Raw genomic sequence first — 18,497 nt, forward strand, 5'->3', positions numbered from 1 at the left:
TGAGTGCATTGGGCTAAAAAATTTGAAGTCAACAGAACAAAAGCTGAATGGAGTGTAGATCAGCCCACTGATGTGGAATCAAGGCATCTGGCACAGTTGAGGATCAGTTTTACTCCACTCAAGCAGCAAAGACAGGACTTTCCAGTGGACCTATAATTATTTGAAAAGCAGTGACTCACAGTGCAGTTTGAAGAGCAGATCATTCCATTAGCAATATGTGCGCTTAACAAGCTAACATAAAGGCCCTGTAATTCTGTGGCAGTTCCTCTGGTGGGAAGCTGTAGGAACTTCCTTGGAAAATATTACATATAGCTGTTTGTGCAAACAGTATCCAATGATTGTCCATTTCCATTTTGGGCTCCTGCGAGTGTCATTTGTTATCAGTGGGAACTGGTAATGTCATCTCCAGAATTCAGTGCCAGAAAGTGCAATTTCTGCCAAAATAACAGAGGTTCCTACAGAGAGAAAGTTTGTAATTTAACTGAAATATGAAAGTTTAAAGTTTTCTTAAAGGCAAATATTAGCAAAAATTGATTCTGAGAGGGGATCTTATAGAAACTTACAAAATTCTTAAGGGGTTGGACAGGCTAGATGCAGGAAGATTGCTCCCGATGTTGGGGAAGTCCAGGACAAGGGGTCACAGCTTAAGGATAAGGGGGAAATCCTTTAAAACCGAGATGAGAAGAACTTTTTTCACACAGAGAGTGGTGAATCTCTGGAACTCTCTGCCACAGAGGGTAGTCGAGGCCAGTTCATTGGCTATATTTAAGAGGGAGTTAGATGTGGCCCTTGTGGCTAAGGGGATCAGAGGGTATGGCGAGAAGGCAGGTACGGGATACTGAGTTGGATGATCAGCCATGATCATATTGAATGGCGGTGCAGGCTCGAAGGGCCGAATGGCCTACTCCTGCACCTAATTTCTATGTTTCTATGTTTCTATGATCATCACAATAATCCCAGCAGCTCATGTCATAAATATAATCAAGTTTATGATTGAGACACATCAATGCATGTCTTAGTAAGGCCTTTAGAGAAGTATCAATAGTATGTGATCACATAGTCTATATGTATATTAAGCGCATCCACATCACCAGCATAGCTGTGTTGGTTTTTGTACAAACTTTAATTTTATGCTTCTATAAAAATTAGACCATATTAATAAATACCAGTTTTCAGTTCGTTATGGGGATTGTGGATGGGTGTGATGGTTTGGTTTTCCTAATTTCTTGCCATAATTTTGCTGTAAGATCACAACTAGATCAAACCCACCCCTGAGAGAAATGGCATAAAGAACTGTACACAACTGGCAAGGGACAAGGAGAACTCCCCAGCACATGATTTCTGGGCCACAAAAGATCCCGATCATTTGATGAAACTTTGGAGAAGATTTAGGATTCAAGTGAATGGCTTTGTTGGAAAGACTGCCATTTTGTTGATGTCTGCAGTCTCAGTATTCAAAACACTCTGCAGCTTGCCCACCAAAGGACCTCCTCAGTCTTTATGTTGTTCAGATGGCACAACCTCCAGGATGATCTGGAGAGTCCTAGTCATTGAACCTGCAACAGAAAACGAAAGCTTACAAAATCCGCAGACAATTTGTTCACCGGGAATAAAAGAGACTCTGAGATCAAAGGATAATAATTTTAAATATGCGCAGCAGTTAATATATCTCCAACTAAAAGGTAACTTAAAATTTCAGAGCTGGTTTTTCATTAGCAGAATAATACTGTCAAGCTGCACATTTCTTTGTGCTAACTAAACTATCACACATTTCTATTATTTACAGTTTTATTCCAGGGAATCGACATTTTGTCACATTTGTGGTCAAAGCCATGCAAATTTTCATCAATAATGAGTGTGCTATGATCCATTATCCTTATGTTTATGCATGTGGATCTCATTAAATTAGGAACACGCTCAAATCAAGAAATGCTACGTTTCCATCTAGAAGAGGGATTGAATCCACAAATAGGAATAGATAGGAATAAATATGTTCCTTTCCTAAATATTAACCACTTAACCAAAGGGTATCACCATAACTCATCCTCTTGTCAATGGGAGAACATTTAAAACATTTTATCAGAGATCATCTTTCAGAAAAATAAGCAGTTGCAAATAACCTGAATGGATATAACTCACAAAAAAACTGACTTTACGGCAAACATCCGTTTCACATGATGAAATCCTCTGATTTCTGTTAAATTCTTTCCTACAATAATTGTAAAAAATGTTGTGTCAGAAATGTGTTTGCTTTTTACTTCTGTAGTTTATTATTGACCTGCCGAGTTTCTCGTGATAAACTACAATCCATTTGGCTGCAATTTCAACTAAGCTATCCATTTTATGCCAATATAATCATCTTTGACGTTCCTAATAATTTACAAATTTTAACCTTGTGTAGATGTTGCAAGTGATCCAATTTCTTTGAAAAAAACTTTCAATAAAGAAAACCAGATTTAGATCGTAAAGTCGTAATTTTCCATCCATGTTTTTTGCTTGGAGGTCTATACATGTGACTAATGTTCAATTGCATGATCCCACTTTCATGATTGTTGCACACATAAATAGCCCTCAGACAGCACGGAAACCTCTTGCAGAAGCAAGTCTTCACAGTACTGATTATTTTACGATGAATTATGAAATATTGTCATGAAATAAATATTTTAAATTATAATGAATGCCAATGAATAGTGTGATTCATGAACTATTTGGTAACCATATGGTTAAAGCTTCAAATAAACATTCTCTTCCAGTGAGGACACAAAAAAACTGCTGAAAGGTACAAAGGTAAGGCCTCTGCTGAGGACCAACCATTCTGCATAGAATGGTCCCAACACAAAATGTCACCAATATTCCAGAAATGCTCCACGACTTGCTGAGTTACTCCAGCACTTTGTGTCTTTTGTCCTTTCTAACATGCCGCTACTAATACATTCACAATGTATGTACCGAAATGCAGACTCTAATTTATCTGGATAGAATATTTAAAAACTATCTGTTCTCATTGGAGGAACATATCACAGGTTATTAGTGGAAGAGAAATTACTGGTGAGGATTGTTGGCAGTTGTTAAAAAACACATTCTGTAAATCTATATTAAAATTGATAGATGAATGGCAGAAAATGTGAAACAATATTAAATTTTACATTACATTACATTAAAAAACTGAATCAAGGGCAGGAGCAGTGCCAGATCTAGTTTTTGGTAATGAAGTAGGACATTTAAGCAATATGAAAATAGAACAACGCTTGGGAAATAGTGACCTGGCTCTCATTTACTTTGAAAATAAGCAAAGACAGAGTGAAGTTTAAGTTAAACTTAATGGGACTGGAAATTAACCAAATTCAATGGAATGGAAGAAGACTAAATTTTGATTAATTGATGAAGAACTGGAGGTCAAATATCAGAAGACTTGGAGATAGTCTGATGTAAGAAGAGCAAGGTAAAGGGGAAGAAGACCAAATGGCCAATGTACACAGATAGAGGAGGAGGAGAGGAATACTGAGGATACCTTTGACTGGGAAATAATGTAAATTGCATCATATTGAATTGTTTTGTCAAATTAATCTTCATCAATGCATCTGATCCAATAGCACCATTTTACACCATGAAGACTAATACTTTGATATTTAAAAACAAAAATATCGGGGAAATGTGTCACAATTTTTTGTGATCTGGAACATACTGTCTGATAGGAGTGTCAATACTGTTTCAAACTTACATTTCAAAAGGTAATTATATACTCTCCTGAAAAGAAAAATAATTATAGGAAAAAAAAGATACACTTTCTCACTGAATTAGCACAGATACAGGAGATTAATAGCTAGCTTACATTTTGCAAGATTCTATGAATGTGTGTTTACAAACAGAATAAATAAAAATAATTCAATATATCTTGTATAAGTGCATTGCTGAGGATCATTAATAACATTCATGCAACAGAATCAATACAAAATTAAGAGGCATGTTGTTCCAGAATTTACCAAAAGGTTGTAAGGATAAGAACAGAGAATGTGTTATTCACATTTATTTGAGATTGGGTAGATATAGGTATTGGTAAGCTTCAAGAAATTGTACAAAACCTTATCTGTTTTTCATTTTGTAAAATAATTTGTACAGACCCAAAGCCATAGAGTCAGCGGATAACAGAACACAGAAATGGGCTCTCCTGCCCAACTCATCCATGTCAACCCAAATACCCCATCTAAGCTAATCTCCTTTGCATTTGACCCTTAATCTATCTAAACCTCGTCCATCCATGTACATGTCCAAATGCCTTTTAAATGTTTTTATTGCACCCGCCTCAACCATGTCATCTGGTGCTTTCATGTATGCACCACTCTCTGCATGGAAAAGTTGAGGCTCCTATCAAATCCTTCCCCTCTCACATTAAACCTAGGCCCTTGAGTGCTTGATTTCCTTATCCTGTTAAAAACTTTTTTGTCCCTTATGATTTTATGTACCTCTATAGGATCACCCGTTTGTCTACTACTCTCCGAAAAATATATGTCAAGCCTGTCTAACCTCTCCCTCTTATTCAGTCCTTCATCATGTCAACATCCTTATAAGTCGTCTCTGCTCTCTTTCTAGCTTAATGCTTCTTTCGTATAGGATGACTGAAACTAAACATAATTCTACAGGTATGACCTCACCAATGTCTTGGGTCATGACATTGGGTTATGTTATGACAACTATAACATAATATTTTAACTTCAATACTAAGTGCCCTTAATGATGAAGGCCAGCATACTAAAAGCTTTCGTCACCATCCTGTCTACTTGTGACTTGGGAAATATTACCCTCTCTCAAAATGCAACTCCTTGCGCTTATCTGAATTAAACTCAATTTGCCATTCCTCGGCCTACTTACCAAGTTGATCAAGATCCTAGGTACACAAAAATGCTGGAGAAACTCAACTGGTGCAGCAGCATCTATGGAGCGAAGGAAATAGGCAACGTTTCGGGCCGAAACCCTATCTTCAGTCTGATGGGGGGTGGGGGGAGGCGGGGAGAAGAAAGGAAAAAGGAGGAGGAGGAGCCCGAGGTAGGAAGGGGAGGAGACAGCAAGGGCTAACAGAATTGTGAGAATTCAATGTTCATGCCACCAGGATGCAGACTCCCCAAGCGGAATATGAGGTGCTGTTCCTCCAATTTCCGGTGTTGCTCACTCTGGCCATGGAGGAGGCCCAGGACAGAGAGGTCGGATATGGAATGGGAGGGGGAGTTGAAGTGCTGAGCCACCGGGAGGTCAGGTTGGTTAATGCGGACCGAGCAGAAGTGTTCGGCGAAACGATCGCCAAGCCTACGCTTGGTCTCACCGATATAGATCAGCTGATATCTAGAGCAGCGGATGCAATAGATGAGGTTGGAGCTGGTGCAGGTGAACCTCTGTCACACCTGGAACGACTGCTTAGGTCCTTGAATGGAGTCGAGGGGGGAGGTAAAGCGACAAGTGTAGCATCTCTTGCCGTTGCAAGGGAAAGTGCCCGGGGAATGTGTTGTGCGGGAGGGAAGGGAAGAATTGACAAGGGAGTTATGGAGGGAGCGGTCTTTGCGGATGGCAGACAGGGGGGGAGATGGGAAGATGTGGCAAGTGGTGGAGTCACGTTGGAGGTGGCGAAGCTGACGGAGGACTATTTGTTGTATGTGCTGGCTAGTGGGGTGAAAGGTGAGGACCAGGGGGACTCTGCCCTTGTTGCGAGTGGGGGGATGGGGAGAGAGAGCAGTGTTACGGGGTATGGAGGAGACCCTGGTGAGAGCCTCATCTATAGTAGGAGAAGGGAACCCCCGTTCCCTGAAGAATGAGGACATTTGCGATGCCCTGGTGTGGAACACCCCTTCCTGGGAGCACCTCATCCTGGGGCGTAGACAGAGGAATTAGGAATAGGGGATGGAGTCCTTACAGGAAGCAGGGTGTGAGGAAGAGTAGTCAAGATAGCCATGGGAGTCAGTGGGTTTATAGTTCAGAAGTCTATCACCTGCGATGGAGATAGTGAGGTCAAGGAATTGTAGGGAGGTGTCGGAAATGGTCCAGGCGTATATTTGAGTGCCGGAAGGAAGTTAGTGTTGAAGCGGATGAAGTCAGTCAGTTGTGTATGGGTGCAGGAGGTGGCACCTGCTGTAATGGTTGATAAATTTCTTCACTGTCTATGATACCACCTATTTTACTGACATCTGCAAACGTACCAACAATGCCTTGTACATCCTCACGCAAGTTGTTGATATAAATGACAAACAGCAATGGGCCCAGCACCAATCCCTGAGCTATGCCATCAGCTATGCCTCCAGTCTGAAAAACAACCTCCCACCATCAAACGGATTATGTATCTAATTAGCTAGCTCCCCCTGGATTCCATGACATTTAAGCTTCCAGTCTATCATGAGGAACCTTCTCATTCGGCCTTATTGAAGTCTGTATAGACCACATCTATCAGTCAGCCCTCATAGGGCTTCTTGGCTAATTATTTAAAAAACTCAATCAATTTCATGAGATAAACAAAATCCGGCCTGGTTGCTATCAAATTATTCAGAAGTCTTATTGAGAGAAACAAAACCAAGTTTGAATGGAATATCTAGGCAGGTACAGGTCAAAGCTAGAGAATCATTCAGTGAAAAAAAAAGTGAAGTGAATTGTTCTTTAAACGCTATAGCTCTTTGAAGTTCAAGAACAGGGGTATAAAAGATTGATCTTGAAACATGTAGCAAGATAGCTAGTGTGCTGCACTAATTTTGTTATTAAATATAAGCGAGAAGTTTATGTTGAACCTATATCTAAGGTTGAGTTGGCTATAATGGAAGGCTGCTTCTCTGCATCTCATCATTGGTAGCTAAGTGGATCCATAGAAAGAATTAGTTACAGATGACTGTGACTCAGATGTCCCTAAAACAAAGATGTAGAGTATATTTTTCACAGGGAAGGTTAACAATATCTAGAGTGCTTTCCAACAGTAACTGTTGAAACTTTTATTTGAGTTAAATAGACACAAGACAAGTATTTGAGAATGAAGACTGTAAAAAAATACCGTTGAATTGAGTTTAGTTTATTGTCACGTACCAAGGTACTGTGAAAAGCTTTTGTTGCATGCTAACCAGTCAGCGGAAAGATAATACATGATTATGATCGAGCCATCCACAGTGTACAGATGCACGATAAGGGGCATGATGTGAATAATGTTCAAAATAAATAAAAGTTCAAAATAAATTCCAGTAAAGTCTGATCAAAGATAGTCTGAGGGTTTCCAATGGGGTAAACAGCTGAGAAGAAACTGTCCCTGGAATCTGGAGTGCGTTTTCACAATTCTGTACCTTCTGCCTGATGGGAGAGGGGAGAAAAGGGCGTGGCTGATGTGCGACTCGTCCTTGATTCTGCTGCTGGCCTTGCTAATGGACCTGTCCCACTTAGGCGACTTTTTAGGCGACTGCAGGAGACTATGCAGTTGCCACATGTTCGCGGGTAGTTGCCGGTGAGTCGCCTTCATGATCATGAGGAGTTCTCGCATTCTGGGAACTAATTGCGGCCTGATTATGGTCACTGCAAATTTTTCAACATTGAAAAATTAGCGGCGACTAGAATGAAGCCGCCATGGATATTAGCGAGAATTCTCGTGACGTAAGTGGGTCGCCAGGAAGTCCTCGTGGTCACCAGGAGGTCGAAGGTTCTCGGAGATTCTCATAGGTTGTAGATTCTCATAGGCTGGCTGCTGAATTTAATTGGCTCATTGGGAAAAAAAAGGTAAGCAGTTGTTTTCAGAAACAAGGATAACTGACCGGTAACGTTAAATGTCCACCGAGCTTCATAGCCATGGATCTCTGGCTTATTAAAAGTTGTCTCCACTCCTTCTCCCCCCTCTTTTAAAGGACTTACCATACACTGTGTGAGCCATCTTAATTACAGCACCAACCTTCCTGTCTGTGTCTGTATCACCTTGGCTTTGCACCGTGTGAATTTCACTCAGACACGCTCCCCCCGCTTGAACTGTCCCCCGCCTGCATAACAGGCTGGTGAAGGAAGCGAAGTGTTTGTGTGTGTTCCACTCTGACAGTCGCTGTTCCAGTTGCCAGCAGTTGACAGTCGCCGGCAGTCCACTGAAAGGTCGCCTAAGTGGGACAGGCCCATAAGGCAGCATGAGGTGTAGATGGAGTCAATGGAAGGGAGGTTGGTTTGTGTAATGGTCTGGGCTGTGTCCACAATTCTCTACGCTTTCTTTCGGGTAGATAGTGCCTGGTTTGCAGTGAGAAATGACTCCATCGGATAATAATTCTTATTGAGAGCCCTAAGATAAACATCTTAGGGCTCTCAGTGTCCCTGTATCTGATGCTGCATCCAGGGAAAGGGTGACACAAAATGCTGGAGTAACTCAGCGGGACAGGCAGCATCTCAGGAGAGAAGGAATGGGTGACGCTTTGAATCAAGATCCTTCTCGTCCTGTCCTGCTGAGTTACTCCAGCATGTTGTGTCTATGTTTGGTGTAAACCAGCATCTGCAGTCCTTTCCTACCCAGGGAAAGAGTGTTTTGTATGCAAATATACAACATGTAGTTACACAGCTCACTGCCTCCTCTTCAGTTGTCACTGCTACTAAATTACCTATGGACTGGAAGGCAGTCAATCAGCTCATTAGAAATTTCCCCAGCTATTGAATAAATGTTCCAGGAGTAGGAGAGGTAACATTTAATAGAAAGGCGCTGTTCCAGTATGAGTGATGCTTTGTAAACTGTATTGGACCCACATGAGAGGAAAACCTTACAGCAATGTCGCTGAGGTGATTTGTATCAATGGATTAAATGTCAGGTTGGAAATTTTTATCTTTATTGTAACTGCAGACCAAGGGAGCACAGGCTGAATCAAACAAATGTTGTTTCTTCACCAGGCATAATCAGTCATAAAATATTTGTTGCTCTGCAATGCATCTCTTTTACCAGAGTAGACCTGTTTAATGTTTAGTCAGGATGTGCTAAGTGCTTTGGGACTGCAATAAAAACTGGAAATTGTGTTTGCCATTATTCAGTAATAACCATCTTTTGGATCATATTCATTGCTTCATTAGCAAACCAAAAGATAGACACAAAATGCTGGAGTAACTCAACAGGTCAGACAGCATCTCTGGAGAGAAGGAATAGGTGAGATATTGGGTCGACGTTCCAGGCGCCCCTGGTCTGAAGAAGAGTCTCAATCCTTTTCCCCAGAGATGCTGCCTGACCTGCTGAGTTACTCCAAAATATGTGTCTCTCTCTTTGTATCTTTCTCTTGTTGCCTTTAAGTCTTGGGTTTGTGGGTGAAACATAATAAAGTTGGAACTTTGGACAGCTGCATGAGTGGTGTGAGTGGAGAGGGTGCAGCTCTACATGGTTTCCTTTCAAACCCATCCTTTAAAATGTGTAGGAAGGAACTGCAGATGCTGGTTGAAATGAAGATAGAAACAAAGTGCTGGAGTAACTCAGCAGAACAGGCAGGATCGCTGGAGAGAAGGAATGGGTGATGTTTCGGGTTTAGCTTTGTCTTTCGCTCTCGTGAGTTAGACTTCACCATCATTTAGGCTTTGAATCTGCATGGAACATCTTTCTCCCAACAGTTTTCAATTTTTTACAACTATTCTGGATTGTTTGTAGCAGATTGACAATCCTTACTCTGATCTATTTGTTATCAGCTTTTTATTATTTTATAACGTTTACTATTTGTTATTAACTTAGCATTGCCTGAAGCACAGCAGTTCTGCTGTGGGTAGCATTGATTGCCAGCTCAGTCCCTCTGCTTTAGATGTGCTCACTGTGGTTCCAACTAAACCTGACTATATTCTTTACTCATTCCTGTTTGACCCACAGTTTAATGGGAATGGCAGATGGAAGGATTTGTTTTATGCCATGATGTTACAGGTCATGGTGATTATGCAGCAACATTTTTTTTAGTTTAGTTTAGCTTAGTTTAGGGATAGTGTTGAAACAGGCCCTTTGGCCCAACAAGTCCATGCTGACCACTGATCCTTGTGCACCAACACTATCCTACAAACACTTGGGGCAATTTACAATTTTACTTCGGAGTCACGTGAGTGACTACGTGAAGAACCCGCTTCCAACGCATGCGTGCCATATCGCTACACGCATTGCACGAGTCAACAGAAGGGTGGAGGACATCCACCAGTAACGGGAGAAGGGAAAAAGGACCAGCAAAAGGCAGGTAAGGACTCTGCATTTTTATTCACAGAAAAATGGACAGAGTGAAAAGGAAGCGGTCTGCAAAAAAGCTGCCCGAGAAACGCGTTGTAAACGTGGATGAACGGCAGAGACAGCAGCCGTCGGCTCTAGAGGCCTCGGTAGAGGAATCAGCTGTGCCAGAAATCATTCTGGCACCGACGATACTTACTCACTGGCCGGGAGGCAAAGTTCAAACAAAAACGCACCATCTAGAAGAGCCCGACTTGGAGCAGCAGCGGGCGACCAGCCCGTATCAATATCGGACCAGGGCTGAACGGGTGCGGCAGACGGAACAAACCCGCTATGAGTGGCTGCATACGGAGCAGCCAGGAGAAACAGCTGACCGGGAACAGACGTGGACCGACAGTCAGGACCGATGTGGCCAGCGGCGGGACGAGGAAAGCCCGCAAACCAGCACCCGTGAGTACCGGGGACGCCCTGTGAGTACCGGGGACGGGAACAGCTGGGATACAAAGAGCAGCACACTGCTGAAAGGCTGCAAACATGGGAGCAGCCAAAAATAGCAAGTGCAGCTCACCGTCTAAAGGAGCTGCTGGAGGAGCTCCTTCACAGTGGCAGTCCCATGAATGTGGAGACTAGCCACAGTGGGCAGACAAGCCCCATATGGGTACCCCGTGAGGGACCCCTGAAATCTCGACCTCTTCGGAGGAGAGTGGGCAGGACCCTGATGGGCCAGACCCTGATCACACAGCTTCCCATGATCCTGAATCTGCAGAAAAACATACACTGCTGGACATGGTGGCTGATCACTTCAAACCAAGTCAAACAGGGGCAGACTTGGATTCCAGGATGGCAGCCAGTATTAACTACATGTCTGGCCATCAACTCCAACAACAAATACTCACAGAGACACTGGCCAGACATCTGCCACCTGGTAACTGTGATGCATTACAAATCCCCAGTGTCAACCAATGCATTTGGAAGCATATGGGGAAGGACATCAGGAACCATGATCTCAAAATCCAGAAAGCCTTAAAGGGGCTTACGGCAGGGATCACAGCTCACATCCGCACCCTGGACAAAACAGAGACTAAAAGCCACCAAGACGTACTAGCCCTGTTCTGTAATGTACAATATGAGCTGAATAGCATGCGGAGGGCGTCTATTCAGCCAGCACTGGATCCTAAATATGCAACAATTTGCAAACAAAGAGCCGTTAAAACCCCAACCCTTTTGTTTGGGGAAGCCAAGACACTGGGGCTCATCAAAACCAGCGCAAAGGCTTATTTTGGATCACGGTACCAGCCACATGGAAGACCGAAAAGTGTGGCTTATATCAGTGGCAGTGCCAGAACCCAATATAACCTGCAGCCGCCTTCTTTTAGGGTATGGCCAGGGACGGCCACCCTGGAAGATGCGGAAGCCTAAACCTCCAGTACAACCACGAACACGAATAAAAACAAAACCCCCTTTTTTTTTCAAAAAACAAAGAAAATAATACAACCACCAGTAACCATGGAGGTAGGTGGGTGTGGTTCTTTTGTAAAAAAGGGACCCACGACGGTGGGAGGGAGGTTGCAATACTACAGTGACGAATGGTGTAAAATCACTACAGACTCGTATGTTCTAAGCAGTATTCAGGGTTATCTGATAGAATTTACTCATCCCAATAACCCCCCAGTACAACATACACCAGAAAGGCATTTTGTCCTTACAAAAACCGAACAATCTAAAGCCCACATGGAGCTACAACGATTGTATACAAAAGGTGTGATTGAGCATACTACTCATGAACAATTAAAATTTGTATCAAACATATTTATTAAAAATAAAAAAGATGGGGGTTGGAGGATTATCATTGACCTTTCAACCCTAAACACATTAGTTCAATATGTTCATTTTAAGATGGATACCTTTATCACTGCTAAAGAATTAGTATCAGCTGGTTTCTATATGACAAGCATTGACTTAAAAGATGCATACTATACAGTACCCATCAAAGGGGAACACAGACGGTAGTTAAGTGTAAATTGATACCAGAAACGAATATGGATTATCTAGGATTCACCATTAACACGGTCAATATGTTAGTAACTTTACCAATAAGCCGCAGCCCTACAGGAGGATTGCAGCGAGCTTCTTAACACCAACAGACCCACCATTAGACGGGTAGGCCGGATAATTGGGAAGATTGTGGCTACATTCCCAGCCACACATTTTGGGCCATTACATTATCAAAATTTGCAAAGAGCAAAAATTAGAGCACTCAAATTTAACGAAGGTCATTTTGATAGACCTATGGAGCTGCCTACGGAAGCTATAATTGAACTACAGTGGTGGGAACATAGCATTAGGTATTGCTCCAACCCCATCATTATTGACAACTTGTCTATGGTATTACAAAATGGTGTATCCAAAGAAACATTTGGATATCGGCAACATAAAGGTAAGCTAAATTCAGTGGCAGACACCAGGTCACGCAAATTTAATGAAAACACGGAATGGATGTTAAATAAATGTATTTGCTGAAATTACAGCAAAATATGGTAGACCAGATATTGATATTTTTGCGTCCAGGTTGAATCACCAATTACCAAGGTATGTGTACTGGGAACCAGACCCTGGGGCAGAAGCTACAGATGCTTTCTCACTGCATTGGGGGAAATGGCGTTTTTTATGCTTTTCCCCCATTCTGCCTCATCAATCGGGTACAAAAGAAAAATTCAACAATATTCGGCATCTGGGATTCTCATAGTACCCGATTGGCCTACTCAACCGTGGTATTCGGTCATACAGGGGATGGTGTTAGAACCATGTTCCATTATTGGACATAGCCCGAATTTATTAATTCATCCAGTAACTGGAGGGGGGCAGTCACCCATGCCATAAGACTATGGATTTGTTGATTTGTAGAGTCTGAAAGACCCACTACACGGCATGGGGCTGTCAGACAGGAAGATGAATCTCATCACATCCGCACAAAGACTGTCAACACGGAAGCAGTACCTCGGACACATCAAGAAAAGGGGCATATACTGCTTTGACAACAACCTAGACCAAAGGGCCAAGAATATTCCGGCCATATTGGAATTCTTAACAAACCTCCATTATGATAAACGATTGGGCTACAGTGCCATCAATAGTGCCAGAAGTGCACTCTCCAATTACCTATCGCAAGGAACGGAGCGGCACACGGTGGGAACGCACCCCCTGGTAACAAAACTTATGAGGGGCATATTCAATGCAAATCCCCCTAAAACCAGGTACTCCAAAATCTGGGATGTGGGTGTCGTTTTAAACATGCTGAGGAGCTGGTAGCCCATAAACAGCATTTTCACTGCAGAAGCTGACCATGAAGATGGTTATGCTCATGGCGTTAGTTACTGCACAACGAGTCCAGTCATTAAGCAAACTGAGCCTGGACTCCTTGATCATCTCACGAGAGAAACTGGTGTTTGTCATACATGAGTTAATAAAACAAACAGACCAGGTTCATCGGGTCAAGTGATTGAATTTATGGCATATCCATATGACGAACGTCTGTGTATAGCAAGACATATCCAATTATACATGGAATATACTAAGAGCATTCGAGGTCAGGAAATGGCTTTGTTAATTTCTTACAAGAAACCGCACAAAAGGGTCACGACCCAAACTATCTCAAGGTGGCTCAAATGTGTCCTAAAGATGGCAGGAATAAACACTAATGGTTTTAATTCTCATTCCACCAGGGCTGCAGCAAAATCCGCAGCAAAAATTCTGAGGTACCCACGGACCAAATCCTCAGAATAGCAGGATGGTCATCCGAAAGGACTTTCCAAAGGTTTTATAATAAACCAGTTTTTTGGAGCCATCATCATTTTCGGAAAGCATTTTACGTTCAATATTATAATTTGCCCGAAGGGTTACAGGGCTATGATTTCAATTAATAAATGTATTTTCTCGTTATATCACACAAGTCTTTGTATAAGTGTGTCTAAAATTGCTAATGATACTCTCTCCCGATACCCAAGGCAGTTGTGAAGCATGGACTCGTTCCACGGCATGAGGTCACAGAGCTTTGAAATCTTCACGTAGTCACTCACGTGACTCCGAAGTAAAATAGTAAGATTAAACGAGAACTTACCAGTTTGAAGTTTGATCTGTATTTTATGAGGAGGAACGTTGAGGGAATACGTGCCCTCCGCTCCCACCCTCCTATGATCATATCAAAACTGGTATCTCTTTGATAATCTTACTATGTTAGGTCATTATAGTTTCTGTGACCTCACACCGCTGCTTTGAAGAATGGCACGCATGCGTTGGAAGCGGGTTCTTCACGTATTCCCTCAACGTTCCTCCTCATAAAATACAGATCAAACTTCAAACTGGTAAGTTCTCGTTTAATCTTACTATTTTACTACGTTAATTAACCTACAAACCTGTGCGGCTTTGGAGTGTGGCAGGAAACCGGAGCTCCCAGAGAAAACCCACGCAGGTTATGGGGAGAACAAACAAACTCCGTACAGACAGCACCTGTAGTTCGTATTGAACCCGGTCTCTGGTGCTGTAAGGCAGAATCTCTACAGCTGTGTCACCATGCCACCCTGCTAATATAACCATATAACAACCATATAACAATTATAGCACAGAAACAGGCCATCTCGGCCCTACAGGTCCGTGCCGAACAACTTTTTACCCTTAGTCCCACCTGCCTGCACTCATACCATAACCCTCCATTCCCTTCTCATCCATATGCCTATCCAATTTATTTTTAAATGATACCAACGAACCTGTCTCCACCACTTCCACTGGAAGCTCATTCCACACCGCTACCACTCTCTGAGTAAAGAAGTTCTCCCTCATGTTACCCCTAAACTTCTGTCCCTTAATTCTGAAGTCATGTCCTCTTGTTTGAATCTTCCCTATTCTCAAAGGGAAAAGCTTGTCCACATCAACTCTGTCTATCCCTCTCATCATTTTAAAGACCTCTATCAAGTCCCCCCTTAACCTTCTGCACTCCAGAACTCATCTGAGTTCATCCATTCCCATTCCACTCATCGGGACGAAGGTTCCCACAATCTCCTTCTGGCTCACCTGGACCTGGTTTACGTCTTCCGTAATCTTTCAGGCATTACCTTTCTTCAGACTGACGAGTCAGGCTGTTCAATGAGAAGAAAGTACCTCACCTGGAAGGTCAGCAATCCATTTTCTTCCACAGATGCTGCCGGAACCTGTTGAGGTTTTCGTCCCTTCTTCTATACTGAATGCCCTTACCGATAAAGGCCAGCGTGCCAAAAGAGTTGAAAATAAACTGAACTGAATCTGAGTGAAAACATTTCACGTAGGATTTTCAAAACATTTTACGAAGCCACTTGGACAGGTACATGTATAAAAAAGGTTGAGAGGGATATCAGCCAAACACTGGCAAATGGCACTAGCTTGGATGGGACATCTTGATCAGTACAGACAAATTGGGATGAAAAGCCTGTTCTGTGCTGTATGACTTTATGACTCCAACATGATGGATCTCAAATTGGATCTATCAACATTTATGTATGTACCAACATTTTTTAAAGATTATTTGGGTATTAATCTAATTTGCTATTTGCTTTTTTTGCTGCCATGCGGTGATTCATGAAAACCATATGACAATTACAGCACGGAAACAGGCCATCTCGACCCCTCTAGTCCGTGCCGAACACATAATCTCCCCTAGTCCCATATACCTGCGCTCAGACCATAACCCTCCATTCCTTTCCCATCCATATAACTATCCAATTTATTTTTAAATGATAAAAACGAACCTGCCTCCACCACCTTCACTGGAAGCTCATTCCACACAGCTACCACTCTCTGAGTAAAGAAGTTCCCCCTCATGTTACCCCTAAACTTCAGTCCCTTAATTCTCAAGTCATGTCCCCTTGTTTGAATCTTCCCTACTCTCAGTGGGAAAAGCTTTTCCACGTCAACTCTGTCTATCCCTCTCATCATTTTAAAAACCTCTATCAAGTCCCCCCTTAACCTTCTGCGCTCCAAAGAATAAAGCCCTAACTTGTTCAACCTTTCTCTGTAACTTAGTTGCTGAAACCCAGGCAACATTCTAGTAAATCTCCTCTGTACTCTCTCTATTTTGTTGACATCCTTCCTATAATTAGGCGACCAAAATTGTACACCATACTCTAGAATTGGCCTCACCAATGCCTTGTACAATTTTAACATTACATCCCAACTTCTATACTCAATGCTCTGATTTATAAAGGCCAGCACACCAAAAGCTTTCTTTACCACCCTATCTACATGAGATTCCACTTTCATGGAACTGTGCACAGTTATTCCCAGATCCCTCTGTTCACCTACATTCTTCAATTCCCTACCATTTATCATGTACGTCCTATTTTGATTTGTCCTGCCAAGATGTAGCACCTCACACTTATCAGCATTAAACTCCATCTGCCATCTTTCAGCCCACTCTTCCAACTGGCATAAATCTCTCTGTAGACTTTGAAACTCTTCTTCATTACCCGCAACCCCACCTATCTTAGTATCATCTGCATACTTACTAATCCAATTTACCACACCATCGTCCAGATCATTGATGTACATGACAAACAACAGTGGACCCAACACAGATCCCTGTGGCACCCCATTCGTCACTGGCCTCCAACCTGACAAACAACCATCCACCATTACTCTCTGGCATCTCCCATTCAGCCACTGTTGAATCCATCTTGCTACTCCACCATTAATACCCAACCATTGAACCTTCTTAACCAACCTTCCATGAGGAACCTTGTCAAAGGCCTTACTGAAGTCCATATACACAACATCCACTGCTTTACCCTCATCAATTTCCCGAGTAACATCTTCAAAAAATTCAAGAAGATTAGTTAAACATGACCTTCCAGGCACAAATCCATGTTGACTGTTCCTAATCAGACCCTGTTTATCCAGATGCTTATATATATTATCTCTAAGTATTCTTTCCATTAATTTGCCCACCACTGACGTCAAACTAATAGGTCTATAATTGCTAGGTTTACTCTTAGACCCCTTTTTAAACAATGGAACAACATGCGCAGTACGCCAATCCTCCGGCACTATTCCCGTTTCTAATGACATTTGAAATATTTCTGCCATAGCCCCTGCTATTTCTACACTAACTTCCCTCAATGTCCTAGGGAATATCCTGTCCGGACCTGGAGACTTATCCACTTTTATATTTCTCAAAAGTGTCAGTACTTCCTCTTCTTTGATCCTCATAGTTTCCATAGCTACTCTACTTGTTTCCCTTACCTCACATAATTCAATATCCTTCTCCTTGGTGAATACCGAAGAAAAGAAACTGTTCAATATCTCCCCCATCTCTTTTGGCTCTGCAGATAGTTGGCCACTCTGACTCTCTAATGGACCAATTTTATCCCTCGTTATCCTTTTGCTATTAATATAGCGGTAGAAACCCTTCGGATTTACTTTTACCTTACTTGCCAAAGCAACCTCATATCTTCTTTTAGCTTTTCTAATTTCTTTCTTAAGATTCTTTTTACATTCTTTATACTCCTCAAGCACCTCATTTACTCCATGCTGCCTATAACTATTGTAGATATCCCTCTTTTTCCGAACCAAGTGTCCAATTTCCCTTGAAAACCATTGCTCTTTACAATTTTTACGATTTCCTTTCAACCGAACAGGGACATAAAGATTCTGTACTCTTAAAATTTCACCTTTAAATGTACTCCATTTCTCTTCCACATCTTTCCCATAAAACAAACTGTCCCAATTTACTCCTTTTAAATCCTTTCGCATCTCCTCAAAGTTAGCCTTTCTCCAATCAAAAATCTCAACCCTAGGTCCAGTTTTGTCCCTCTCCATAATTATATTGAAACTAATGGTATTGTGATCACTGGACCCGAACTGTTCCCCAACGCATACCTCTGCCACCTGACCCATCTCATTTCCTAACAGGAGGTCCAGTACCGCCCCTTCTCTAGTAGGCACTTCTATGTATTGTTGCAAAAAACTATCCTGCACACATTTTACAAACTCCAACCCATCCAGCCCATTTACAGAATGTGTTTCCCAGTCTATGTGTGGAAAATTGAAATCTCCCACAATCACTACCTTGTGCTTACTACTAATATCTGCAATCTCCTTACATATTTGCTCTTCCAATTCTCGCTCCCCATTTGGCGGTCTATAATACACCCCTATAAGTGTTGCTACCCCTTTCCCATTTCTCAGTTCCACCCAAATAGCCTCCCTAGACGAGCCCTCTAATCTATCCTGCCAAAGCACTGCTGTAATATCTTCCCTGATAAGCAATGCAACACCTCCACCTCTTGCCCCTCCAATTCTATCACACCTGAAG

At 42.2% G+C, this 18,497-nt stretch overlaps 1 protein-coding gene across 1 annotated transcript in view; it reads right to left on the bottom strand.

Annotated features, from left to right (window-relative positions):
• Positions 1 to 1,105: 1,105 nt before the first annotated feature.
• Positions 1,106 to 18,497, bottom strand: part of slc7a11 (solute carrier family 7 member 11) — a 187,933-nt gene continuing 170,541 nt past the window's right edge. Inside the window, exon 12 of the mRNA XM_033020694.1 lies at positions 1,106 to 1,556. Within this exon, the coding sequence (XP_032876585.1) occupies positions 1,492 to 1,556 (65 nt within the window). The 3' untranslated portion in view covers positions 1,106 to 1,491. The remainder of the gene's footprint in view (positions 1,557 to 18,497) is intronic.

The sequence above is a fragment of the Amblyraja radiata genome, chromosome 1 (assembly GCF_010909765.2).
Source record: "Amblyraja radiata isolate CabotCenter1 chromosome 1, sAmbRad1.1.pri, whole genome shotgun sequence".
Lineage (NCBI taxonomy): Eukaryota > Metazoa > Chordata > Chondrichthyes > Rajiformes > Rajidae > Amblyraja > Amblyraja radiata.